The sequence below is a fragment of the Rhipicephalus sanguineus genome, chromosome 6 (assembly GCF_013339695.2).
Source record: "Rhipicephalus sanguineus isolate Rsan-2018 chromosome 6, BIME_Rsan_1.4, whole genome shotgun sequence".
In the NCBI taxonomy this organism is placed as follows: Eukaryota; Metazoa; Arthropoda; class Arachnida; order Ixodida; family Ixodidae; genus Rhipicephalus; species Rhipicephalus sanguineus.
The window spans coordinates 110,738,228-110,765,210 of record NC_051181.1 but is presented as its reverse complement, the minus strand read 5'-3'; the positions used below and the strand labels follow the sequence as shown (position 1 = coordinate 110,765,210).

The 26,983-nt window shown below is 45.4% G+C and overlaps 1 protein-coding gene across 1 annotated transcript in view; it reads left to right on the top strand.

Moving 5' to 3' along the window:
- The window catches only part of LOC119396165 (uncharacterized), a 90,308-nt gene extending 67,498 nt beyond the window's left edge, over positions 1 to 22,810 (top strand). Inside the window, exons 2-6 of the mRNA XM_037663254.2 lie at positions 11,447 to 11,727; positions 13,768 to 13,955; positions 18,471 to 18,593; positions 19,601 to 19,702; positions 22,509 to 22,810. Coding sequence (XP_037519182.1) covers positions 11,447 to 11,727; positions 13,768 to 13,955; positions 18,471 to 18,593; positions 19,601 to 19,702; positions 22,509 to 22,683 — 869 coding nt within the window. The 3' untranslated portion in view covers positions 22,684 to 22,810. The remainder of the gene's footprint in view (positions 1 to 11,446; positions 11,728 to 13,767; positions 13,956 to 18,470; positions 18,594 to 19,600; positions 19,703 to 22,508) is intronic.
- Positions 22,811 to 26,983: the final 4,173 nt, after the last annotated feature.

Here is a 26,983-nt window from a genome sequence, read left to right as displayed (position 1 = left end):
CTTCACGTGGCTCTCCAGGCGGCGCCCTCCCCGGTTCGCGTTTCTCAACTCCCTCGACGCGCCAGAGTCTTCTTTCTCGGGCCATAACTTCGCAGGCGTCTGCGTAATGGCCCATTCGTTTCACGCTCTTTCCCAGAGCACTGGCCATGACGAATGCGTGAAACGGTAGGATGAATGGGCTCATTAAGGAGACATATTTATCCTCGAATTTCATCATTCGTTGGTTGTTTCTTTTTAGAATGTGTAGCTCACTACGCTTCATCCAGATTACACGGTCTGACGGGTCACACCAGACGCGAGGGTTATATTCTGGAGCCGCTGTAGCAAGTACGAAGAATGATTAAGAAGAAAAAGAAATTTGTGAAGAGGATGCTAGAGAAGTGTCTCGGCTAATAAAAAAAAAACACAGTTTCGCCTCAAGGGCGAAGCAATAATGCGATATCAAGAAATTGGAATGTCACAGGAAGAACGACAAGCAGCCAAACACTTGCAGCGCGCTGCTCAAACACAGAGAAGGACGCATGAAAAGAACGCACAGGTATACACAGGACGAGCGCGAACTGTCACAGTTGTTAACTTCAACTAGCCCCTACTTTGGCTCTTCGAGCTAGCAGCTCACTCCGTTCGCAAGCGCGGCCGCTGCAGCGAGCAAAGTGACCTTCGTGCGGTTTATAGCGTCAACGCAAACTTTGCGGTGAAAGCACAAGACGTACAAGCCTCCCACATCAAGAGATAAGCGCGCGAGCATGGGCAACCACAGCTTGTATGTCGAAGTACAAGTCGGAGGCGCACATCCCAACTCAGGCGAAACACTAGAGAGTTTCTGAATTTGGGATGGGGACCGAAGAAAGTGTAACGGTTTCGTTCCCTGTAATAAAGAAAACAAGAACGATACATTGCGTAATTGTCCTAGGCAGCGCGCTGCGGAGCGAGCGGTCACAGGTTCGAATCCCCGGTCGCGCGCTTCGGAATTTTTTTCTTCTGAGTTATTTTTATTTGCGAATTTTATGTGTATTTGCGAATTTTATGTGTAATACAGATCCGGGACATGACAGCGACGGCGATGGCAAGAAGCCGCCGAGTGTCCATATAATTGCTATCGCAATAAAAGTACCTCTCATAATGGTAGCTACAAGCACAAACGCGCGAATAAGGAATATGTGAGCGACAGTGAAGTATCGATTGTTCAACCCTCTGATTCACATCATGCGGTACAGAATAGCCTGTAAGCAGTATGCATTTATTGCCCTTGCGCTTGCATCGCCTTGATGCTCCCATCTTCGGTATATTACCCTCTTTCGATTGTTAAGAGTAAACTCTACTTTTATCACCCCACCTATTAAAACAGGCCTAAAATTTCGAAATGCTCTCATCAGATGACCAAGGTAAGAGAACGACACTTCTCTTGGTGTTCTTTATCAAGAATACGTGAAATCCGGGAATCCAAGGACAAAGCGAGAGCGGTGAAACCGGGTGAGACAATACGAAATTGTCTCATCGCGTAGGTGACAGCTGTACAGATTTGCATTAAACTTGCTTCGCAAAAATAGATCGAAGTGATATAGCTATGCTCTGTTTTTAATATCGACTTGGCTTAGTGATCGATCGTAGGGCTGTAATGGATGGTCCCACAAATGCTTCACCCTTATAGCACCTCTATTCTACTTCCTTTTGTCTCTCTTTCATCCCTCAATCCCTTTCCCTGTGAGTAGGGTAGCTAAACGGCCGTGCATGTAGCTTTCCTCCTACACCTCTTCAAGGAGTGAAAAAAAAGTGAATCAGTAGCCCCAGCTAAGGCGTGCTTCAAGATCGTACCCTCGTTTTGACAAGGAAATCCATTTTCTAGGCATAGCCAGACCCTTCGCACTGTTTACATTTAAAACTGAAGTTTCCAGAGATGAAAAGGGAGAAATTATTGTCACCAAACGCAAAACAAAGCAAACACGTCGAACCGAAGTGTGCGTCTGGTCTTGGCATTTGTAAGTTTGCTTTCCAGAATGCTTTTGGAGAAAAACCAGATACAGCCAGTTCCTTGGGCTAAGAGAGGAGCTGGCGCAAAGAGGGCAAACATCTTGTTTTTTATATATATATATATATATATATATATATATATATATATATATATATATATATATATATATATATATATATATATATATATATATATATATATGTATATATATATATATATATACATATATATATATATATATCCCTCAGATGAACGCTTTAAACCAGGAACGCAGTGTATGATAAGCGAAAAAAAAATGGTAGCGCCAAGAAGTTCGCTCTTCGGTCCTTCGTTATGAATCGACTACTCCGAGAAAAGTGTCTTGCCGAGACAGTGAGTGCCAAGATGCTTACGCTTTCGCCGAGCTACTTAGAAGATAAGTCCTTCGCGAAAAGCCCCGCGGTTGGAAGAGTGAGTTTGACGGGAGAAGATGGATGCCGTGCTTCGGAGGGCAATAAATAAAATAGTTTGGGCCATCATAAAGATTGCAGGAAAACGTTGCGGTAGCAGAGCCAAGCTGCGGAACCAGGACTACTTGAAGCAAGGCACCAGTAAACACTGAGAGTTTGTTTCTCGCTGACAGAGTCCACTTGAATGCGTAATGATAAGTTTGGTTCGGGAGTTGAGGACGTGCGGATATTCTGTATCTTCCAGTTCACCTTAACATTTGGGTACAAGCCGAATGACAATTACTCATCGTATTGTACGGTAAATAATTTCACGCAACTAAAGTTATTGTTTATCAATTGCTGGATTTCTTCACATTCGTCAAACTTTATTGGTGTTCATCCCACTCTTTCTAGGTTTTGAGTCGTATCGTGAGATAGATAGATAGATAGATAGATAGATAGATAGATAGATAGATAGATAGATAGATAGATAGATAGATAGATAGATAGATAGATAGATAGACAGATAGATAGATAGATAGATAGATAGATAGATAGATAGATAGATAGATAGATAGATAGATAGATAGATAGATAGATAGATAGATAGATAGATAGATAGATAGATAGATAGATAGATAGATAGATAGATAGATAGATAGATAGATAGATAGATAGGTCTAAGCTCAAGTATGCTGCTGATGAAATTGCAGCAGAGAACGCTATCACGGGAAGGCATTCGCGACAAATGGGTATATAGTTTCTTTTAAAAAAATAACGGTGCTTCATAAACGAAAGAAGTCCGACAGTTCAGCCCACTGCACGCTCTGAATACAGCTTGTAAAGTATTGAGAGGATTACACGGTATGATTTTACAGCAATCACCAGACACCAGAACACAGGCCTTCTTTAGGTATACAATCAAAAGAGTTCAGGTCTGCTTGTCGCGGACGATGTTCAACTTTGGCGCCTGCTGTTTATGAGAGAAGCCACTTTTAGGCGCAGACACGCATCGTCATTGTGCGCGGGCGCGGACAGTGCCTGTTGGGAAGAGAGAGCGAACGCGTCATTAAAGCATATAATTCGTGTAATCTTTACGCACTCCGCATAATTGACGTCTCCTTGTTGTCTGAAAGCCTTTGCTTCGGAAACAGCAACAAAAAGGAAGAATAAAAAGAGAGAGAAACAGCAGTCACTTCGAAAAGTGACTCGCTAAAGCAATATATACGGGTAAGATAATCCGAGTTCTTGCGCTGCCTATCAATAAGCGTTGTTTTCCGTTCCTTTTGTTGATGCAATAGAAAAAAGTTTATGGGAACCACTTTTCATTTCGCTAAATTTCAGCATGGCGCTCTCGATAGGTAATTGCGCCAATTATTCTTTTCATCTTGGAAGATCTTCGAAGGGAGCGCTTCTTAAGCCACCTCTAAGAAAGCTAGGCGCAGCAAAAAAATAAATAAGTTGAACTTATCAGAGCCACAGCTACGCTCTATAAGACGGGCAGATGAACAAAATTGCCGTTGGCCGCCTGAAGGTGCCTGTCTGTAGCGCAGGAGACTCCAGGAGCGAGAGAAGGCAATTCTGTAATGAACTTATTCTTGCTTTCGGAGCAGAAACTGTAGCCTTATGGAAGTTATGTAGATTAGATAGATGGAGTATGCTGTTCATTCGCATTTTCCGCATTCGCATTTCTTACTGTTCTTTTTTTCCCTTGGAATTGTACAGCGCCAACATTGCCGTGTGTAGCGGATTCCATTTGAAAGACTGGTGTTTGAAATTGCATTACTCGAACGTTCTCAAAGAGACGACTCGTAAACACACACACACACACACACACACACACACACACACACACACACACACACACACACACACACACACACACACACACACACACACACACACACACACACACACACACACACACACACACACACACACACACACACACACACACACACACACACACACACACACACACACACACACACACACACACACACACACACACACACACACACACACACACACACACACACACACACACACACACACACACACACACACACACACACACACACACACACACAAACGCGCGCCACGTCATAGTCAGACAGAGGAAGAGGTGAATGTGGCTTTAGAAAAGAAAATAATGAAACAAATACAATAGCACAGGTTGCGTCGGTTGTCAGTTGCGCCTAAGTGTCGATTCTCGTATTCAAAAAGTCCTACCTCAGTCACGAGCTTCAAGAGAAAACAGCGGCGTCAAAAAGTTAAAGCTTCGCTAATTGACTGCCGTATTGCTGGAACTACCGTAAAGAGGTGACGAGTAGAGAGTAAGATACCTGCTCGCATTGCGCAAAGCTACCGTTGGAAATGGAAAGCGAGAAAGAAGAATGACAATTGCGTGCAGTTTTCGAGATAATACAGAGAGAGCAATGTTTTGCCTAGCTGTGGGCAGAGTCTTCCAAGCATGGATAGTTTCGTAATGATCACGTCCACCGTAATTACTACCGCAAGATTATGACCTTACTCATTGGGTATACTGTACAAGAAGAAAAAGAAAATGGAGACTGGTGCCTACTAAAATTATAGTCTTCGGGTAAGCCATGCCTTATACTTTAATTCAGTCCTTTACATATAGACATACGTATACTCCTGTGTAGACAAAGCTCGGTGTGATGGTGTTTTACATAAGGACACGACGTAATGAGGAAATGGTTAATTCATACGGGCCCAACTAGTGCTAACGGAATGTATTTTATTCACGCTTGCTGTTTAAACGCACTTACCTGCTGAAACTAATAGCTGCGTCATTGCGGTGGCCACTGCTTCAACAATACGTAACTGAAGACTGTTTTTATGTTGTGACCAGTTTTTGGAACTTATAGGACGAGTACGGTACTCAAGCATTGAAACGCGACAATTCAGGGCTAAGTCACGCAGTTGCTTTTGTTTCCACCGTCTTCAGTTTGTGTTATACACCAATTTCACAAGGAGGCTGCCATTTTTAAAGCTCTCCACCGCCGCAGCGCCGTCTAGCGTCTGCGATGTTTCGCCGCCCTTCCGGTGTGTGGGGCTCCGCGGTGGTGTATGCAGCGTATACGCTCAGTTCACAAGGTATCGCTGTTCTTCGCGGTACACGGGCAAAACAGAGCAACGCTTCGCGAGTGTAAGGGCGCTAGTGAGTAATCTGTAAGCTGTCAGCTTCAAAATGGGGCTGAAACAGCAAGCAGCGGCGGCCCACGAGACGTTCCCGCAGTAGCGCCGACGATGAGTAGAATGCCAATGCAGTTCTTAAGCAGCATGTGTAAATTGGTAATTGCTTTGTATATTTTGGTATATCTGGCCTTGGTGTGGTTCTTGGAATATGCACTATAAGAGAGTGTTAACATTTAGGACAACCCTCGAAGTAATCGAAGAAACGTAAATGGAGGCGAGCGAACACGTAGGGCCATTGTCCGGCTGCGCGCTAGGTGCGCGCATTAGTATTTAAGATGACTCCCGGGTTTCCGTGCCGTGATTATTCAAGTTCAACGTAACTCTAATCCCTAACAGACCATTTGGTTCCGCTTGGCACGTCGCAATACAATGTTCATGGAACGACAGGAGCACAAACACCAATGCCTGTGTTGATTTGTGTCGCCGTCGTAGTTAAAAGCTTGTGGCCTCTGATCGTTGCACAGCATAAGAAGCAGATGTGCGGCAGCTGAGCTCAAAATTCGGCGTAGAAACAACACGATGATATAATGAAAATAAGCCTGTTGCACATCTGGAAGCATGGCATGGCGTAAGTTCGCTTCGGCGCGAGCCGCCGCCACTAGCGATATTCCGAAAGGGCGCCCATTTTCGGTAACATTATTGTCAGTTTGTTTTCTGGCGATTATTTGAGAAGCATTACGACGAGCACACGTGTCCAAGTAACGACCTAGCTGTAACAAACGTGGGCCGATTGTTCACGGCACCCAGGTTGCCGCGTAAAAAAAAAAAAAAAAAAGATGCGGTTGTCATAACGCTACCCCAGGTATCGTCAGAAAATCGACAAGTCGAGAAAGAACGTGCTCTCGACGAAACGTTAGAGACGCGTACCTGCGCCAAAGCACACATGTCATGCGCCCCTTTCTGTCATGTAGATTGGAAAGTGCTAATTTGATAATCTCGAAATTGCACGCACTAAGATAGAACATTTTCTAGCCGCAGACATTGTAAATCATGTGCTGTAGCATAGAAATCAGAGAGGTTGATGTTATGAGAGAGCAACTCTTGGCCAAACATGTTGTGTATTAATCGTCAGCCTCGACATCGGTTCTCTTTGGTGCAGATTAAAAAATGTACCAGCACCCAAGCACAATCGCAAGCTGGTGTGATGACTTGAAAATGTGGCCATAGGTGAAGACACCACATATAATATACTATTTGCGGGAGAAGAAGGCGTGCGACCTGAGAGAAGCGAAGTCATTTAATTAAAAGCATTGTGCACTTCGCATGCCTCGGCTGCCAGTCTTTTACGTTTTTTTTCCGCCGCAGCCAAACACAGCGCAGTGGTAGCTGGTCCACCTGTTCTCGTTCGAGATTTCAATTTGCGGCAGCACTATTGCTTCAGCGCGTCGAAAAAATGGAAACACGCTGACCTCTCACGTACCACGCCATGCAAAACTCGGGAATCCGCACACACCGTGGCAGCGGTCGGACGGTTGGACACGCGGTGGAGAGAGGGAGAGCCGCGAAAATACACCGGTTCGAGGCTACGCTCCTCCTCTCCGTGAAAACGGTCTATATAGGCATAATTTCTAGTGCACTTAACCCGGATTCACAATGACGTTTAGCGGCGAGCTTCGTAGTTGCATGATGCGATTATCTCTAGAAACTGCGCGTGCCAGCTGGTACACTGAAAGCTTCGATGTCGCGTTTCAATCCATGAGCACTGTAGATATGGTTCTACATTTAGTAATAACATAACTAAGCCTTTCTGAATTCTCGCGAGCCACACTGCTTTGGCTCCCCCCCCCCCCTTCCCGTAATGCCCGCTTTTCGCGTGGTTAAGTCACTTTTGTACATAGCGACAGGCACATCGAACAGACATCGACTATGTAAACCAAGAATCTTCGAAGAGGTCGGATACACCCGTTCCAGGAACAGTAATTAAATTTCGCGACGGAAATTGATAAAGCTCTGAGGAGCAATTTACCGAAGCGGAATTTTCGCTCACCGTAGCTTTACATAAGTAAAAAAAATTAAAAAAGTGGGCCGGAACAGGAATAAGACGGGGACAAAAAGATCTACTTTCCTGAGAGAATTTCGCCGTTGTGTTATAACTGAGCGCGAAAGGTCAGGTTTACTCGTACAAAAAATGGAGCTCGGTAATTTGCTATTGGAGGGATTCATCTCCGTCCGACATGAAACGCGGAGCTTTAGCCTGCTTGTTTTTTTTTCCTTTTCTTTATTAAGCGTTTGTCCAACGTGTCAATTGCAAGGAAGATAAAATGAAGCCTCGGAGAGCGTGTCGCAGGAGCAAAACGTCGGCTCAGTAGAATGTGTCACCGGGGTAACTTGAGTAAAACAATAATAAAGAAGGATGTGATGGGCGTCCCGCAACTAGTAACAAGCGTGACTGGGCAAACAGGCTTTGTTTTAGGACAGAGTTCACTGTATTGAAAACTTCATTTTGTGTTCCTCTCTCACTCTGTCGAACGAGATTCCTTCTATTTCGCCGAGTCGACGAAGATCGCACTTGGTTCCGCTAGTTCGGTGCAGCTCACTCTTAGTCGTGCAGTTGTCGGGTCGCATGCCGAAAAAAAAAAGTTGGGAACGCTGTAAAGCAGGCACCGATGACGATTAAAGAAAGGCTGCAAAAAGCAAAATGAATGGAAAGTTATTCGATCGGTCCGAAGCGACTATTTGCTCGTGACTACTGAATTCATTAAGCACGCGCTCATTATAATACGCAAGAACAAACAAAAAAAAAAAAAAAACCTGTGCACGTGTCTACGCTATGATGCGTAACTTTGTAGAAGGTGGCTATAATAGCCTTTAAGCGTTCTGCCTATGGACATAACGGGTGTTTTCTCGAATTAGATAAAATGAAAGCGTGTAGCGTGGATTTCCAGCTCAGAGCGCAATCACAACTACAGCCTCTGATTTTGTTTTAATTCATTCTCTTAGTCTTCTTTCCATCGCCCTGGTTCCCCACCCCTGTGAAGGGTATAATAATAATTGTTGGGGTTTCACGTCCCAAAACCACGATACGATTATGGGGGACGCCGTAGTGGAGGGCTCCGGAAATTTCGACCACTCAGGGTTCATTAACGCGCACCTAAATCTAAGCACACGGGCCTCAAGCATTTGCGCCTCTATCGAAAATGCGCCCGGCGTGGCCGGGGTTCAATCTCGCGACCTTCGGGTCAGCAGTCGAGCACCGTAACCATCAGACCACCGCGGCGGGTGCCTGAAGGGTAGCAAACGTAGCAAACGGGAAACTCGCGTCTGGTCAACCCCCCTGCCTTCACCTTTTCTCTCTTTCACTTGCTTTCTCGCATTTTTTGCGGAGTGAATAATGGTCTTGTACTCTCTCCTTCTTTCTGTTTATCTTTTATCCTATCTTTTTTTCCCTCCTGCAGCGCAGGGTAGCAAATCAGACATCACAATCTGGTCGACCTTCATCTCTTTTCCTTTCTTCTTATTCTTCTTCCTCATTCTTGAGTAGGCTTGGGGATTCGCACCTTACGAAAGGAAAGATATTCTATGTATCCAATGGGAAAGTATGTGGGGAGGCTGGTATCATAACTCATCAGTCCAGTGACCCATATGTCCCATGCTCATGAACGATGTAAACACCTCTCTTCTCTCTCTGTGTAGCTGGAAAATTCCCCTCCCTACGTGGAAGATAACTACCTGGACGAAGTCTAATTGACCTCTCTGCATTTTTGTCCTTTTCTACCTGGTTAACCTTTCTGGTAACATCTCTGGCTTCTGCCTTTCTCTTTCCATTCTCTCTCTTCCTCCTCTCTTCCGCCCAGTCAGCAATATTGCTGAGCCCTTTCTCTTTGTTTCTACATCATAGTGCCACGCACGTTTATTGCTTTATTTTTATGTGACCGGGCTTCACCCAGAGAAACTAGTCCCCGAACATTTGGATCGCGCCCAAATGTTTGGGGAAACTTCGTGATAGTTTTAGGCTGTTCCGATAAGACTGGCGCACGACGCGAGCAGTCGAGTTTATTTAACGCGATAATCAGAGATAACGCCGGTGTTTTCGATCACTCATGTGCAAAAGACTATGCGTTCCGACGACCATCAGTTCGCGCCGATATCGTTACGATCTGAGTGTCATTCCCTTCTCTGGGCACAAGCCCCCCCCCCCCCCCTAGTAAAGAGTCTCATCTTTACCGACTTAAGTATTTGCTTTCTTCACCGTCACGGTCACGTGGCAATAGCGCAGTTCTCACGAGCGAGCATGAATAGGCCTAACAGTCTCGAAAAATTTGGCCCGAAGACCGAGCGATCAATAATGAATCTCCCGGCGATGCTCACTTGTGCGACAATATCAGAGAGGCGGAACGCGTTTTGAAGCGGCGCCGAGTTACCGCTAGGTGCCCAGCGACGAGGAACTTGAAACGTTCTCGAACATTGACTCTCTCTATCTCTTTCTCACCACGATGTATAGGAATGTGCGCTCGCTCAAATTGATCAGCGCCGTGTTCCGGACCGCGTGTCGCAATCATCGCGCAAGATTAAAGCCGCGAAGCTAGCTAGCAGCTCTGATGGCATGGCGACAGAGACCCAATTACAAATGCTGGCCCGACCGAACTCAAGTACACAGCCTCTCACATTTTGCGCTCGAGCTCTTCTCATTCGCTTGACGGATGTCACCCTTACGCCTGCATGCGATTTAATTTCGCCCCCCGAACGCTCGGAAGGAGCGCACATACTGCGACTGTTTCGCGTTCCACGGGTGTCAGTTTTTCTCTTTGTAGACTTTTTCGCGCTATTCCTTTAGAAAATTCCATTGGTGAAAGTTTTTTACGTAAGAATACTCGATTCGGTCTGATTTTGTAACCTGCTCTGGGCTCTTTCGAAAAGCTGGAATGTCATGTGAATAATAAACGTCAAGGACCGCGCATAGAATATTTAACATGAGGTGGCGTTTCAATCTACGCACGATAAATGGAGTGTAAAAGTCAGGGCAAACCCTTTGCGAACAAGGACTTATGACTGCTTTTACACGGTGTTTTCGGCGCGGTCGCAACGTCATCATTCGTTGTATTTTTCTTCATTTCTTTCCCCGAAAGTTTACAGGGCGGAACGGTTCTTTATCAATATTTCTTGTACGCTGCGTCATGGGCATGTAAGGACACCCAATGAACGAACAAATGTTTTTGCATGCCATGGTGCCGCTCTGAGGGTAATACTGGCTTATGTAATCGGAGGGACAAATGCATCTGTTAGTTAATATCAGACACGTGGCCTTATGCTTGGAACATCTGTGGAGTCGCTTCGTCAAAAACAAAAACAAAAAAGAAACACCGACGCTCAGTCAGGAATGCTCTACATTATTGCAGGTAAGCGAGCCATTTTGGAGAAACTGGTTATCACCAGATCCGCATCATCATTACTAGTATTCTATTATTCTAATGCTTATTAGTGTAGGGTAGAAAACCGTATGCTACAATGCTGGTTGTCTTCCCTGCCTTTCTTTCGTTTTATGATCTCTCTCTCTCTCTCCCTCTAATGCTTATATCATCGTCGTGATAACCATCACTGCCATTATTAAGAAATGCAACAGAATACAGGTGCAAAGGGAATTCAATCGAAGTCTATGGCGAAAAGTAGCGTTTATGACTAAGTCAGAAAACTTGCAGACATAGGATGAATTCAGACGACGTAATGTACAGGTGCTCAGACAGCACAGAGCATAATGCTCTCGTAATGCAGTTTGACATAAAAATAGGCTGATCATGGTTATTTAAGACTACTTTCTCAGGTATAGAAGAGATTTAGGTCGAGCGGTGTAGCTAAAAACTGTCCCGAAATCTTTTGTTCCTCGCAGTGGGTCGCGTGCAAGTTGACCTCGATCTGCGACCGAGGCGGCGACAAACGCAGCGGTCGGTCAAGGCAGCGCAGGCCGGCAAGTCTAGTGCCGGAAGCGGCGTGCCTGCACCGTCGCCCACCGGTGGACTGTGGAGCCCGGTAGAGTGTGCCGCGCGTCACCGGGTTGCCTTGGTGGTGCCCTACCGGGACAGGCGCCTGCACCTGCTCCTCCTCCTGAGGCACCTGCATCCCATTCTCAGGAGGCAGCTACTGTCCTACAGGATATACGTTGTCGAACAGGTAAGCATAAATAGTCACGCTATCAATCGTTGCAGTTAAGGGCAGAATTTGAAGAGTGCAGGCAGCTTCGAAGGATTCAAAACTTCAGCGCTAAAGGCGCACATACATTGTAACAGCAGTGGCTTGAGTCAGGTTTCAGAGGCAGGCCAGCCGTAACGGAGCGCTACCTTCGAATGCGCCTTTTTCATTTTCCTTTCCTGCTTTATGCCGTTTTGAGCCTCCGAGATCAAAAGGCGTACGGAGACCCTACAACGGCGTTTCGCGACTTTCCCGCTAGGGAAAGGGCGCATGCGCCGTGGCACCACGAAAAAGGCGGTTTGTGAACTCGCATCAGGACCCCTCACAAGCGTTGCCTGGTTAAACAGCCGCGTGTGCTTCTAAATTGTAGCGCAACAGCCAAGAGAGGATATCCTCTCGCTCTGCCTATTCCTTATTTAGAACTCTTAGAGCACCCAAGAGTTTGGTGACAGTGACCACTCCGTTAGTCGTCACATAGCGCTCGGATAAGCTTCGTTTTTGGGCATAGGCGCAGGTCCCACAAGAAAAAAAGAGTCCCCCAATTACACACAGACAGCACATGTGATTTTGTGTGTGCTGCCTATCTTGTTTTGTGTCATGTTTGCCACGCCCACGGAGTATGATTTACCGATTAGAACGGCGTGCAGCCACAGCCTCTTGTTAATCTTAGAGTCTGTTTACACAAACGTAGCGTAGCCAACTGGCTGCGACGTTTGTTAACCTCATTGCTTCAATCTCTTGCTTTCTCTCTCTCTCTCTTTCCCTCTAAAGTTTCGTGGTTGTATTGCAATGAGTGCCCTTCCTGTAAGCGTGGCACGCCGTTTACAGGGCGAATGTTGGAGTTAAAAATTTTAGAAATCGGCAGCTCGCCTTTTTCAAGTTTTCGGTGCTGTAACTCAGTAGTGTTTGTTTGAAGTTGAGAGTATGACGGAAACCCTTCTGGCCGGGATGAAACATACTGGTTGAAGAGATCCAAACTTACTAGTTGAAGGGATTACACAATACATTCGTTTTTAAATCAATTGGTTGGTGTCAGGATCCTTCAACTAGTAAGTAGTGATTGTTTATAAGACATGTTCTTAAAACAAGCATATTACACCTAAAGCGTTGAAAATTCATGCATTACATCCCGACCTTAAATATGCTGCCCATTTCTGAGCAGGACGACCGTCGAACTCTCAGAAATGTTCTAATGATCCCACGCAAGTTACAAGTTTACATATCGCATTTCTGGGCTTTAGTTGCTTTGCCGAATCGATTATATTTGTTTTTGTACGGAGTCGAAAATGTGGAATTTTGATGCTTAACATGTTCCGAAACTTGCCAATTTTCGGGAACCTCTGGTAACAAGAAATAAAAGAGATTATTGTAATGGTGGTGCATTAATAAAGTATGGGAAAATAATAATTCTCGATGAGCCAGTTTCAAGCTCAGGGATCTAGTTAACACTTATGTGGTGTTAAAAATGAGAAAAGGTCCTGCTTCGCTTTTTTTTGACGTTTACAAATAGTTCGAAACAGAAAAAAAAAATATTCCCAGAATATGCCCAACTGTGAAAGCGTGTATCTAATAAATGTGCTGAATTATTTATTCTCTATATTTGTTTTGGCATGGAGTTAAAAATGTGAAAAGATAAGGTCTCACTTTTTCCAAAAATTATAAGTCTTTCAAAACTTCTGCAAAAAATATTCCCGGAATCTTCGTAACGGTGAACGCGTGCAGCAAGCGTGGCAAGTTACTGGCTTTCTATGTACAGACGGGTCCACTGTTAAAGGGAACACTTGCGTGCAGGGCATGTTTGGACTTCGATCTCTTACAAAAACATAGTGGCTTATATTTACATAAAACTACTGGTGGTTGACAGTTCCGCCTCTTTTTGACAGACTCGTGCAGTGCATGAACAATGTTTCGCTGCCCACTTTCTGTTAGAGGGCTAGAAAAATGAAAGGTGCTAATTGAAGTGCTCCCTTTAACAGTGGACCGTACTGTACATTTTCTCCCTGTCTTCCCACCCACATGCAGTACGGCAACGACACGTTCAACAAGGGCGTGCTGATGAACGCCGGTGTGAGGGAAGCGTTCCGCGACGCCGACTACCACTGCTTTGTGTTCCACGACGTGGACCTCATTCCCGAGGACGACCGCAACATGTACTCCTGTCCGCCTAGTCCCAGGCACATGTCCGTCGCTATTGACAAGTTCAATTACACGTGAGTTATATTTAGCAAACGGTCATTTTTTTATATTCGGACATTAATGTGGTGGCACAGGACGCTCCAACGTGACGTCTTGGGCTACATAGTTTCCAGAAGTGTCTTCTTTTTTATTGATAAGATGTAAGGAGATGTTGGCGCATAATTAAGGAGCCAGCTACTCCTAAGCTATTGAAGAGATCGAATGTACAACTCACAACTTTCAAAACTGTCAAACAGCGCTCTCATGGTAACACCAGCCACATGTCCAACACATGTCAAACAACGTTGTCACAGTAACGTCAGAAAATAAATGATGCGTTACACATACAATAGACAATTTAAGTAACACCATGATGATGTAAAACAAAAATGTCCGAAATGCAAATGGCAATGTCCCTAATAATGTGTCAATTCATCATGTAGAGGAATCATCACATGTGGGAAACATAACAGACAACACATCATAATAAGTGTGGCATAAACACAGCAAGTTACCTTAGACTAATAGGAACATGAATGCCTTAATATTTGCCAGCAATGCCACTGTCTTGAAAAAGCTTTAACGCTTTTAAAGCGTGCGTCTATAAGACTCTGGTCAGCCGCAAGTGTCAAAGGATTGAAGGCTGCGAACTGTAGCTAACATACGGTGAACTGAACACGCGTCGCAATGAGTAATCAGGTCTAAAGCATGTATGCAGCTTCGAACACATTGGTTGCTAAGAATTGTAGCTATTTGTGAAGAGGATTAACGTACAAACCTGTTACCGAGAAAGGCCAAGTGTCATCTTTTGCAGTTTTTTACGCATCTAGGACATGCGTTGAAAGTCTGCCAGTAGTCTGATAGGACGGGTTTAAGCGCGCAAGTAGAGGCAAAGCTTTTCCATTTTCCCGAGGGGCGTGACACAGACGGAGACGCCTGGGAGCGTTGGAGAGGAAGGAGGTGAGGAGGAAGGGAGGTGTACAAGCCGAAGTAGCTGTGCATTGTGGAAGGAAGGCAAATTAAGACACTGCTATGATCAGAACCTGCAGTTTGTTTACGCTACTTCCATTTGTAGCAGTATGCTGGAGGTCTACAGTCAATACAGCCGTTAATTGGGGATGTTAAGCTTTTCAGCTGGTGAGGGAGGGCTAGGATGAATACAGTCGGTAATTAGGGATGTTAAGGTTTTCAGCCGGAGAGAGCTTAACCGTGTGGGCAGGAGGGACGTAAGTAACGCGCGTTCCCAGCACCCGCCCCCCCCCCCCCCCTTTTCCTTCCAGTTGTTAGTTTTATGACGACAATGCTGTATAGACTTGAACTTCTTATAAAGATATGTGCTGATAAACTTATGTGATTATCTGAAACACGTGATGGGAAAAACAGTGCAACATTTGCGCGGACAGCAGAGAAAACAAAAAGACGCATACTCTCGCAATTGCGAACCGCATAAATCTGCAAAACGCAAGAGCGAAAAAACCCCAATCGCGGTTCATCACAATAACGAAACTTCGCTTAGGACAGTAGCGCAAGCTCAAGCTCCCGTAACATAACCCATCTATCTAGATTTACGGAGAGCTCTCGGAGAGAGGTTTTAGGCTTTGGAAACGATGATACGTGTCCGGGCGTAGAATATAATTCGCGCTTTCCACTATTTATCCTGCAGAAATTTTACCAGATGCAGTACACGCTCTGAGGCATCTCCAATTGAACTTCTTCATGTCGCTGTCTTTTCTTTCCTTTTGTAGCAGTAACCACTGCGTTCACAAAACGGGCACACCGCCCACTTTGACAAAACTATATTTTGTCTGAGTATAACGCATTTACTAAAAAAGGAAGACAGTGGGCAAAAAAAAGATGTCCTTATTATATGGCCTATTATTAACCAAATTTTGAAACCGAGATAATCGTTATCAGATCATATCGATACAACTTCAACGCTTCGTAAACTGAATTTCAGTGAAAGAGGAGGTTTAGACGTAAAGCTGTTAGTGACTGTTAGAAAAAAAAGCACAACACGAAGAAACATGAAACTTGTTGGGATAGTTGGTACACCCTTACTGAAATACAAAAAAAGAACGCGTAACTGTCAAGGAACAACTCAAGACAGAACAGGAATGGGCGTCATTAACGCCATTTTCTGTGCTGTTTTGAGTCCTTCCTTGATGGTTACGCGTGTTTTTTTTTTATTTCACGAAGAAAGGTCATTCAGTCCTTCTGTTAGAGCGAGCTAGCGAGAGAAAACTGGTGAACAATGTGCTGTCCAGGGCTTAAGGAATTTTTACTTTATTTTACGAAATAGAACCAAATACATAACAAGCGGCACGCATCTCTAAATGAACATTATGCCGCAGTGCCACTGCTGTTCATAATGAGTACCGCTAAATCTATGTAAAGAGCAGCTAGACTTCTTTTACTAAGTTGAGGACATGAACGATGACACAGAAGACAACATAAACAGAAAAGAGTCATATTTGTCCATTATAGCAGCGAAAATGACTTTAAAGCTGCGCTAGGCATGACAACGTTTCGAATAAGAACTTCCTTGCTTAAGGAGCTTTTATGTCGCTTAATTATGGCTAGGTTAGGCTAAGAATTTCCAGCGGTACTTCTTGATTGCGGGAAGCAATGCTTTTCCTGCACAAAGAAATCATCGTTCTTCTTGTGCTTAGAATAATGAGGCGCAGATAATTGCGGGCCCTTCTCCAAAACCACTGCTTTCAAAAAGTTTTGTGAAAAACTAACTACACCCGTTATGACTGGAGAGTAAGGTAAAGGGACGTGTGCGACAATAAAAACCTTACGTCGCATTTCAGCAGAGAGGGGTCCATAGAACGAGACATGAGAGACAAAAAAAAAAAAAAAAAGATCGAGCAAGTTAGGAAGTGCCGCGTGTGTGTGCGTTTCTGTTCATACGAGAGACGTAATTGTGAAGAAGCACTGGGATTTTACTTTAACAACGAAATTAAGCGCTGAAGCTTTGAAACAAAGAAAGAAGGGTAGTGAATTGAGGGGCCCGTTTCTTCGTTAGGCACAACCATACAAAACCAAGTAATGATGGAGTCAAGGAGTAGCATAGGTGACATTATTGGTATTCTTTATTTGAAGTGTTGTAATCAGAGGATGAAGGAAAAATGAACTAAAATAGATGAAGAAACAGCTGGCCTCGCTGCCTGTGGGGTTGAAACCCACAGCATTCGCATTAGGTTAACTATTTTCAGCAGTGGTTTTCGAATGTTGGAAATATTTTTTTTTCTCGCGCGGAGAATTTGTCCTTGCCTTGTGGTGCTAGAATAACGAGGCACAATAAATTGTTCGCACGTCTCCTCTGAAACCATTGTTCTTAAGGAACGAAATCTTTCCTGAAGAACTAAAGTGAGTGTACCCATTATACATGGCGAGTAAGATAATGTGAAGAAGATTGAGGCACCGAGAAACTGATTCTGGGCAAGGGCGTCCGCAGAACTTTTTCCAGGGGGGTGCATCAGCAGAGGGTGGGGGAGGGGGAGGGGGGGGGGGGGCATACAGCATAGGTAGCTTTTGTTGCATTGCCATGACATGACCGGCAAGGTTAGTCCATAGCAGTATGTAACGTGCAAAGTTGGCTGGTAATCCTGAATGATGTTTCACGCGGATATGAGGGACTGGAGTGTGCTAATCAAGCTGTGTAGCTTACTGCTACTGCATAGAAAATTAATATCCAAAATTCCAAGGGGGGGGCAGCTGCCCCCCCCTTGCACCCCCCTCCGGACGCCCATGATGGGGGCGCAAGAGCACTCGCTCAAAGTGACACTAAATTTGCCAGTGTCACAGGGGTACTCGTATTGTATGTGCTTACGCCATAAAACATGCGGTTTAGCATTTGATTTGCTCAAAATGGGAATATCCCGGCTTCATGCATTCAGAATCGTTGAGATGAACACAGATAATAATGAAAGCGAGAGCTTTTCTTTAATTGGGAAATATCTTAAGGAGGTAAGCTTCAAACTGTGACCTACTCAAGTATGTTTGCTGAAGTATCAAGCGATTAGCTCGTATGAACGGCGTTTCACTGGAGCTTAAACGCAACATTTAAAGTGTTGCGTTGAAAAAAAAAAGTTTTCCTATCCTTGACTCCTCGTAGAAAGACGTTGCACAGAGAGGACTCGTTCGGCCACAAAAATGGAGTGAGGCCAATCTCGGAGGCCAGAATGCTGAGGGAACATGATTAAAAACTAGAGTTGTGACAAGAACTGAAATTTGGGCGAGTTTATAATATTGCACTTTTGAGCATGTTAGCGCTCGTCTCATGTGTTTGTTTCTCACTTCTGTCTTCGTTTATTTGCGCTACATGCTCAAGTAGCGTTGTTAGACCGGGTAGTTCGCTGATAGTTAATAGCGCTTGTTACCAAACGGGTACACAAACGCCGCCAGTGTATACTCCGGATTTGGCTCAATTTTATGCTGAATTTTAGTTTCGCTATTAAGTTTAATCTCGAGATAGACGTAAACACGGTTTTCTTCGGTTTGCTTATGACGACCAGCATTCATTTCATCTTCTCTCTCGCCTGCAGGTTGCCATACCAAATGCTAGTTGGGGGCGTGCTAGCCATTAAGCGGGAGCACTTCCTCAAAGTCAACGGATTCTCCAACCTCTACTGGGGCTGGGGAGGAGAGGATGACGACATGGCGTACAGGTAAGCAGACAGTGGTATCAGTGGCGCTGCTCCTCGTGTGAAATTCAATCTGTTACTATCAAGGAGGAATATGGGGCTCAGTGTCAAAACTGTACCGGGCAAGGAGTGTTGAAGAGTAAGGTAATGTTTCACTGCGGAGTATCATAAGGAGAGTTTGCCTTGAGGCTTTTTGCACAGATTATGCACGCTAGGCAGTCATGATGCAACTGATTCACAGCTGCAGTGTGTGGATGAGATGATCACTTCTCATTTCGTAATCTGTGGAACTTTATCACAGTAAAATCGCATGCAGTGATATCGTGATAACCGTGATTAGAACCTGCTGTATAATTGCGCCACCACCCCATTTCCTCGTAACTATGCTGTCTTTACTGCTGTGACGTGGTACACGCAGTCAAAGTCTTTCTACGCACGTTCCCGCGCCCTCCAGCGAGAATATACACGTTCTATTGGCGTGACTTTCCTGCCGTTTGCTGCTGCTGGGTATATGATTTACGTTTTTTTTTCTGTGATGTATACCACAAGGAGGAAATGCTTTGGCGCAACTAGCGCAACAACGACAAGCAACAATATCTTCACGGAATTTGTACGAAGCAACAGCTAGAGCAGGTTTATGTTAATGACAACGATAGAGTAATATAAACGGTGCCACGGAAACAAAAGACTCGTAAGAAAACTAATCTGCAACACTGAAAGAAAGAAGTAAATACCTTAGCGAAAAAAAATAGGTGCTGCGAAATACGTCCCGTAAAAAAGGATGCAGCCAAACCTCACGTCAAAGCATGATTTCTCTCTCTGCAGCGAGTAGCAACTAAAAAACGGGAGAGACAATGTTTCTAAAACTTGAATGTCAATGAACATATTCAGGTGCGGACGACGTGAGACCGCTATACCAAGGAAACTGATCGACAAGGCATAGTATCGGAAGCGTGCCTGCAGACGTGCCATAGTTTTATGCTGCATTCCTTCATTACGCTCAGTAACCTTTGCCGCCTCTCCTTTCGCAGAATCAAACACAAAAACCTCAAGATCATTCGTCCCCCAGCTTCGGTAGCGAGATACACAATGATCAAACACCACCAACGACCGGAATCGCCAAACAACATAAGGTAAGTGTGACGGCGAACCTTCTGTGCTAACCGAGAGTCATTCGTGTGCAAATGACAGGCCCGAGCTCGTCGCGAACAGACTCGGAGATAGCGCGAAGCCCTGAGCGCGCCGAAAATAAAAAAAAAGGAAGGAAGGGACACAATCCGCGCGAGAAGAAACGGTATTGGTGCCGGGGAGTGATAGCTAGGCTCGTTCCCATCGCACAGCCGAGGAGTTTGGTTTTTGGTTTTGGTTGTCCCGTAGCTGAAAGCAGCGTCTCTTTCAGAGCACAAATGCAACAGCTGCTAAGCCGTCGTTCCATGCCAGTGACGCCTTCGGCGCTAGCATCGAGATATTGATCAGAGAGATCGCTTTTTTTGCGAATTCGAAAGAAAAGGCGCGAACCAAGACAGAAATAACCACGAGAAAGAGAGGCGAGGTGTCACGGCTTCACTGACGCAGGTTCGGAGCAGTTCCGAAAATAGAAAATGCAACGGCGCAATCGCACGGTGGAGCTTCTCTTCCGTTACTCATCGACAATGGCGACGACAAAGCAGCGGCGAAGTTGCGGGCTGTCGGTGACAGCCGGTGCAAGAAATCGCCCCTGGGGAAACTGCTTTTTGCTGATGTTCGGCCGCATCGAAGTTTTTTCAGCGGCTTCTTTCTTTTACGTCTCAATGACTTTGCAGTTGCGAATACTTCTCTCTCTCTCCATTTTTTTTTTACTTTTCACACTGTGTCCAAGCAGTCGTCTCGAATGTCTCTAGGAAGAACACTGTCTTGGAAGTCACCAGGATAGCGTTCTTACTACAACAATTGGAGACGTCTAACCAAGGCAGTGGGTAGCATCAGTGGGTAGCCGGTGCCATTTGAGTCTTCAAATGAACGCATCCGTCCCCCTCCCTCCATTTCTGTCTTCTTGTGTTTTTATCCCCTTGAAAATGCCCACACTTCCCCTTGTATTGATAAACTCGCTCATCCTCCTGTTCTTGAGGCCAACGGTAACTCCTATTTCGCTTCTGGATATATGATTTCGTCGGACGAAAAAAAGCAACTTTCTGCGCTTCTTTAAAACTTAAATGTGAAATCTTCTGATGGTGCAGTCTCCTAAGCACCGCTTAAGAACTAGGACAGCAATAAACAGACCCAAGTGCCATAGAATCGCTTGCGTCTGTTTATTGCGGGCCTACGTTCTTAAGGGGTGCGCTAATAAGCGTACCATGAGCACCTACCGACTAACCCAAGCCCGTACCCTTGTAAGAAATCTTTTGACGTTCGTTATTTGCCGGCTGATGTCTCGGGTTGGTTTCATACATGAATTGGCGATATTCAAACTGCTATAGCTCGTAGTAAGAAGAAAAATCACACCCACTGCGCAGTTCACGCCATCATCGTTATCATGATGTATATTTTCAAAGACCTCCCGCGAGCCAACGTTTCGACGAGGGGAATTAACTTCATCAGTGCAGTGAGCCGTTGTTGCATAAATGAAGACGACTTTTTGCTGAAACGTTAGCTCGAGTGACATTTCTTTTTGAATAAATTTCAATCCCTTCAGCTCTCCGTCTTCCTTTCTCCTGCGCGAGTTACTTTGTAGCACGTGTCTAACCAAGCCCAAGGAAGATAAGTACTAATGCAGTACGCTGTACACTGATAAATGTATAATACACAATAAAAGAGACCGAAGTTTCGTTCCAGAAGGACTCGGCACACTTGTGTAGATTTCGAAGCCATTGATACGAAATCAATGAGGTTGCACCGGCAACGGTAGCTGCACTCTTCAAAACTTCGTTTGACAGAAAATATATTTCTTCGTCAACGGTAACTGCAGTATGCCTATTCCACTGCCAGTGTCTGGGTTCCACCGTGTGACAGAAGGCTGCCGTCGAGGCATGAAAAATTACACCATTTTCCGCTAAAGGGAACCATGAGGCGATGCGAAGCCGGAGCACTTGCACGATCGCGTTCCGTTGGCGTTCTTTGGGCATGCTACCGACCTCGCGTCGTGGAACGCGAAGAGGAACGCTACGCGCGTCTTGTCTTCCCTCTAGCCTGACCGTTAATTCTCACAGGGCGAGCGGGCAACGCGGTCGGCAGGCGTGCGATAGGGGGGCAGCGTAAGAGAGGAGAGAGAGGGGGAGGGGACGCGCATGCGCTGGCGCTCATCGCGGAGCTGCGCAGGAGAGAATTTCGGCATGTCTAGCCCGCGTTTCAGAGGAAGAGTGGAGAGGGGGAGGGGAGAGGGTGAGTGGAGAGGGTATGCGCATGCGCAGTAAGGGTGGTCACGCCGCACACCACCACCACCACCACCACCACCACCGGATTGAACTCCGCCATAAGATACTTCGCATCTAAAAAGTGGCAAGTGCACTTGAATCACTTTCATGCAGACTATGAACTTCAGCTGAATAAATCTTGCCGCCAGCAGCATGAGTGTGTCCTCCTCCTTGTCCCCATATTTTTTCTACGCTGGTGCCTTTCTGCCATTATGAATTGCCAACCCTGGTTCGAGCAGCGAGAGTGGAAGCGAGGGAGAAAGATAGGACAGACAGTGACGTCGTTATCTGTCCTCTCTCGACAAGGACGTCGCTGTCCGACAAGCAAGCGACGTCCTTGTCTGCCCTTTCTTTCTCCCTAGTTTTCAGTTCCGCCGCTCGAACTAGCATTAGCTATGAACCAACAAGGTCCGTTGAATACAGTTTTGATGAACTGCGAATTCGCTCAAAGATACGACTTATCAAAGCGTTAATACCCTCCCATGGCACTTTAACGTTTATTACCGATCACTGTAAATGCGATGTATTGCGTCGTTGCTTTATTTCGCAGGATGGCTCTGGTGCGGATGGCCTGGTACCGCATGAACAAGGACGGCCTAAGCACGGCCAAGTACCGGCTCGTGAGTAAGCAGGTGCTGCCCCTGTACACGCACCTGCTTGTGGACATCGGCCACAACCACAAGTGGCACTTCTCCAGCTCGCAGAAGCTCATAATCAACCTATGACCGCCGGAACCGCCGGCGGCCAGACCCTGCCGGCTGGCCATGAAGCGGCCAGTGCTTGCTGCTCATCTCTACGCGCGCGCCATGGTCTCTCCTGACAGGCCATGTGCGCGTCTCTTACGACACAACCCTCGACCATCACGTGTTCCTTCCTCGGCATTTGTGACAAGTTCCACTCCAAGTCCCTGACAATGTCGTTTCGTGTCCGCCACAGATGTGTGGTTCTCCCAACAACCGAGCTCCCCAAGTCGTCTTCAACCCTAGAAGACGTCTGTTGCTGTGACCCAGTAGAAGAGAGCTAATTGCAACTTCAGGGCAGATATTCGCCGACCAAGCAAGCCCATCGTGGAGAGTACGACTGTGTACGGCAGTGGATTGTGTGGAAGACGTAGTTTGTTGAAATTTGTAGAAACTTTTCAACAGCTAGCGTGGAAAATTTCAGCAGCACCTCGGGCCAGGTACTTCGTGGTCGCTCAATATCTAGTGCCCTCACACATGCTTCTGGCGCAACAATTTTTCGTCCCTGTTTATTTTACTGAAGATACTGGTACACACTTCTTCGCATAGTGAATGAGCACTGAACGAAGTTTTGCAATCATGCGGCTTCACGTCACTGGAGATACCTTGTCGACGAGATGCAAGAAGCAGTCAAGGCTGCCCGGCCGTTCTGCATCGTCCAACGACGTGTGTCGGTTGGTCAGCAGCACTTATTCAATGCTGCACACGTATGTAGTTCTTTTGGCTGCAGTTTAAGCAGACTGTTTTCGGCACCTTCAGCCACACATGACTAATTCTCAGTTCACAAAAAAGTGTTGACAAAGGAACCTCCCGCGGCTTTATTCTTCAATTGCGACGATTATTACGCGCAGCACAGAGAGAATCACGCGACTGGTGTGTCGGCAAGAACCGGAAGCCGTTGAAAAAGACCGCAGAAAAAAACGAAACTGTCTTACGGGCGCTTATTTCCAAAAAAAAAAGAACAAATCAGACGCAGACCTTAAGCACTATAGTGGTTCCGTTGGAGCTTTATATCGCATGTTAAACTATGTATATGACAGGGTTAACAAAATGAAATCGTCTGTGGTTTCCCGTTCTCCTGTTAACCTAGCTATCTTTTACGTGTTATTTACATCTGTCATTTTCTCAGATGAGTTTATAGTGCGTCCTTGCTGCACTTACGTGATATAGGAATTTGCGTAGCACTTTTGCTGCGAATGCCCAGATTAGAACACCTTTTACGTTTTTTTGTTTGTCAATGAGCAGCGAACTGAGTATCGATTGCTTGACAGGTAAAGAGCTTCCATTTCAGTCCGCATTAAGCACTACCACCCATGACAGCGACAAGGAATATTACATGTGACATACGCAACAAGTGGTTCTTCTTTTATTTTTCGTAAATGAAAAGCATAAATATACACTTTACTGAAATCAAACAGAGGGGATGCGACCAGACGCCCTTATATATTGCCTGCCGAATTCTCGAATCGTTCTCGCACTAGCTAGGTCTGTGGCACGCGTCAGGGAATGATTTAGACTACAGAGACACAACGTAGTTGATAATGCGAGGACGAGCCCATTTTGAGAGGAAGGCAGTACGAGACAGGCATCACTCGCTAATATTTTTTTTCTCCCTTTTATGTGTGTGTCGGTGGTAACTGCCACTGCCTGGGCTTGCGCCCTGTGAATTATTATATAAAAGACGAAGCGATCGTCAGAGACGCTGGAAAGCAAACTTAGAATAGAAGCACTGGTATTTATTTTGGAACAATTATTTTCTTAACGGCACGAAGGAGATTTTATCTAGCTATACGGCACGGTAGGCGATGAAAAAAATACAACAGAAGGGCACCAGTAAGATCCAGTTGTGTATAAAACGTTCGTGCTTGATAAGTGTATCGACGTAATTGCTGACAGCTGCCCCTACAGATGTTAGGCGAGACATTTACTGCCGTCCTATAGCCATTGCTTCTGTGTGTAAAGTCAGGACACATTACTCGGCCGACTTTGTTATTGTTAGTGCTTGAAAATGCACCTTAGGCCCGCCGAGACACGGATGACATGACCATTTATGTATTTAAGGTAGTCCAGGATATACCACAGTTTAGACAAACCCCATTACTTTTTTGCGACTTGAGCTACTTGGTGCCAGAAAACAATTCCCCACAAGGAAGAGTTAAAAAAATAAACGATTCAGGGTACCACGCACTCTGGAAATGGCGAACCCTAACACTGCGTCAAATACGTCAAGAAAATTTTCTGGTACACCACGTGAGGTTGCTGAGTTGTTTATATAAAAAAAAAAAAACGTCCAGATACCAGTCAGAACCAGGTACGTGGTTCATACTGCATGTGTTCATGAAGAAGCCAATGGACCCAGGAACGTTGAACCTGAAAACAAAATACTGTGCTTTACGGTATGCCAGCTTTTGTGCAGAAAAAGGTGTCATTCTCTTTCTAAGACGCGTTGTACTTTGAATAACCTGCACCAAAGATAGCTGTGAATAGGCCTCAGACTTATACCGGACGCTGTATCCTTTTTCCTTCGTGATGCACGTTTAAGAACAAGCTGGCATCTTTTCTCCGCCATTGTAACATATACATTGTACACATTGAAGACGAGTGCTAGCTTGCATTGGTACTAGGCCGAAAGAATGAACCATAGAGCTTAGTTTGGCACGCTACTGTTTCCAGCCGCACTAATAAAGCGATGCCCTTCAGGGTAGGCACTTTCGTCGGAGGCAGTGCGAGAGCGGGGGATCTGTGATGTTTAGGAATGCACAGACTCCAGTACGATCACGAGTCCACGACACAGCTTTTATTTTTGTACAGGCGTATTCAGCTATCTCGCTTGCAAGAAGGGAAGTTCATCGTTTTTGGCAGTGGTCAGCTGATGAGTTTCGTGACGCAAGGCTCAAGAACGCGACACGGCTCGTCGGCGCCTCTCCGTTCGAAGAAATGTGATGGCGACCTGTGTTTGTAGCCGCAGCAGGACCTGACGTTGATGACGAAGCGGCTGTTTCTCGTTTCTTTTACTCTTAACACTACTTTCCTCTTACGTCCCGAACTGTGCTTCACTTTACTCCAAGCTCAAGGAATGAAATCAGCGCGAAGACTTCGAGAGACGGTTGGCGTGTAGGCAAAGCGACCTCGTTTCCATGTTGTGTAATACGCCGTAGGACTTCAATGAACACGCGCGAAGACAGTGCTTACACGACTTCTCGTGCGTCGCCGATAGTATTATTATGATGTAGTGTTTGTTGTAGAATCGAATATATTGTAACACAGTTGCGGTATGAATGCGATATGTCTGTGCTTTTTTCTTTTGATTGCTGCTGAGATGAAGAGGAGTTCTAAAAAAAGAATCAAAGGCGTACTCATGTGCCGCTTTGTTGAAAAAATAAAGTTGTTTTCTCTGTCACGTTTCTTTTTGCTAAAAATAAACGCTGACAAACTTGCTCTTGCCTTGGTGTAACTTTCGAATGTTATGCTTACTTTTCGTCACTTTCTCAGTTTCCGATTCAATCTTTCATATTAAATCCCATAGTTGTTCCTCTTACGGGAAGAATGCTGTTGATTAAATCTGGTAGTTTCTCGTCAGCCGCTGAGCTAGCACGGGACGTTCGCTTTGAGACAAGGATAATCACTCCATGGATGCTTCTGGCGTTCCTTGATAACGCCATCGCTGTGACTCCATATATCAAGTAAGGTCGATAACTGAGCTAGTTGGTATGGCTCCATCTTAGAATGAACCTGCGCAAACAGCAGAGACGAAGTTAGACGGACACAACAAGCGCTTGACGTGTCCTTTTAACTTCGTCCCCGTTTTTTGCGCTGCTTCAGTCTAAAATGGATCGATATATGAAATGAACTCGGCTGATTGTGTCTTTGTGAATGTTACTATAGTTCGCTACTCTGTTAGCAAGTAAGTGCTTACTGCAGCCACCCGATTTTCTATCTTTATCGCCTGCTGGAAGAAGAACATGTAACTGCACGGAGTAAAGAGGACGGCGCAGCTACCGACGAGAGCGCAGAAAGACACACAGCAGACCAACGTGCCTTTCTTTATCCTCATCGGTGCCTGCGCTGTTCCCTTCACTATGTTATATACCAATAAGCCCAACTGGACACTCTGCTCAACTGCACAGAAGATGCGAAAGGTAGGGACAATTCAACTCGTAGCTCCCTTGACCACTGCCAATCGAGCACCTAGGAAAAAATTGTTTATTGTGGTTGAAGGCAAACTACTAAGCCAGCCAGGATTGGAACATTTTAGCTACTTCAAATATGACGACTAAGCGGAGAC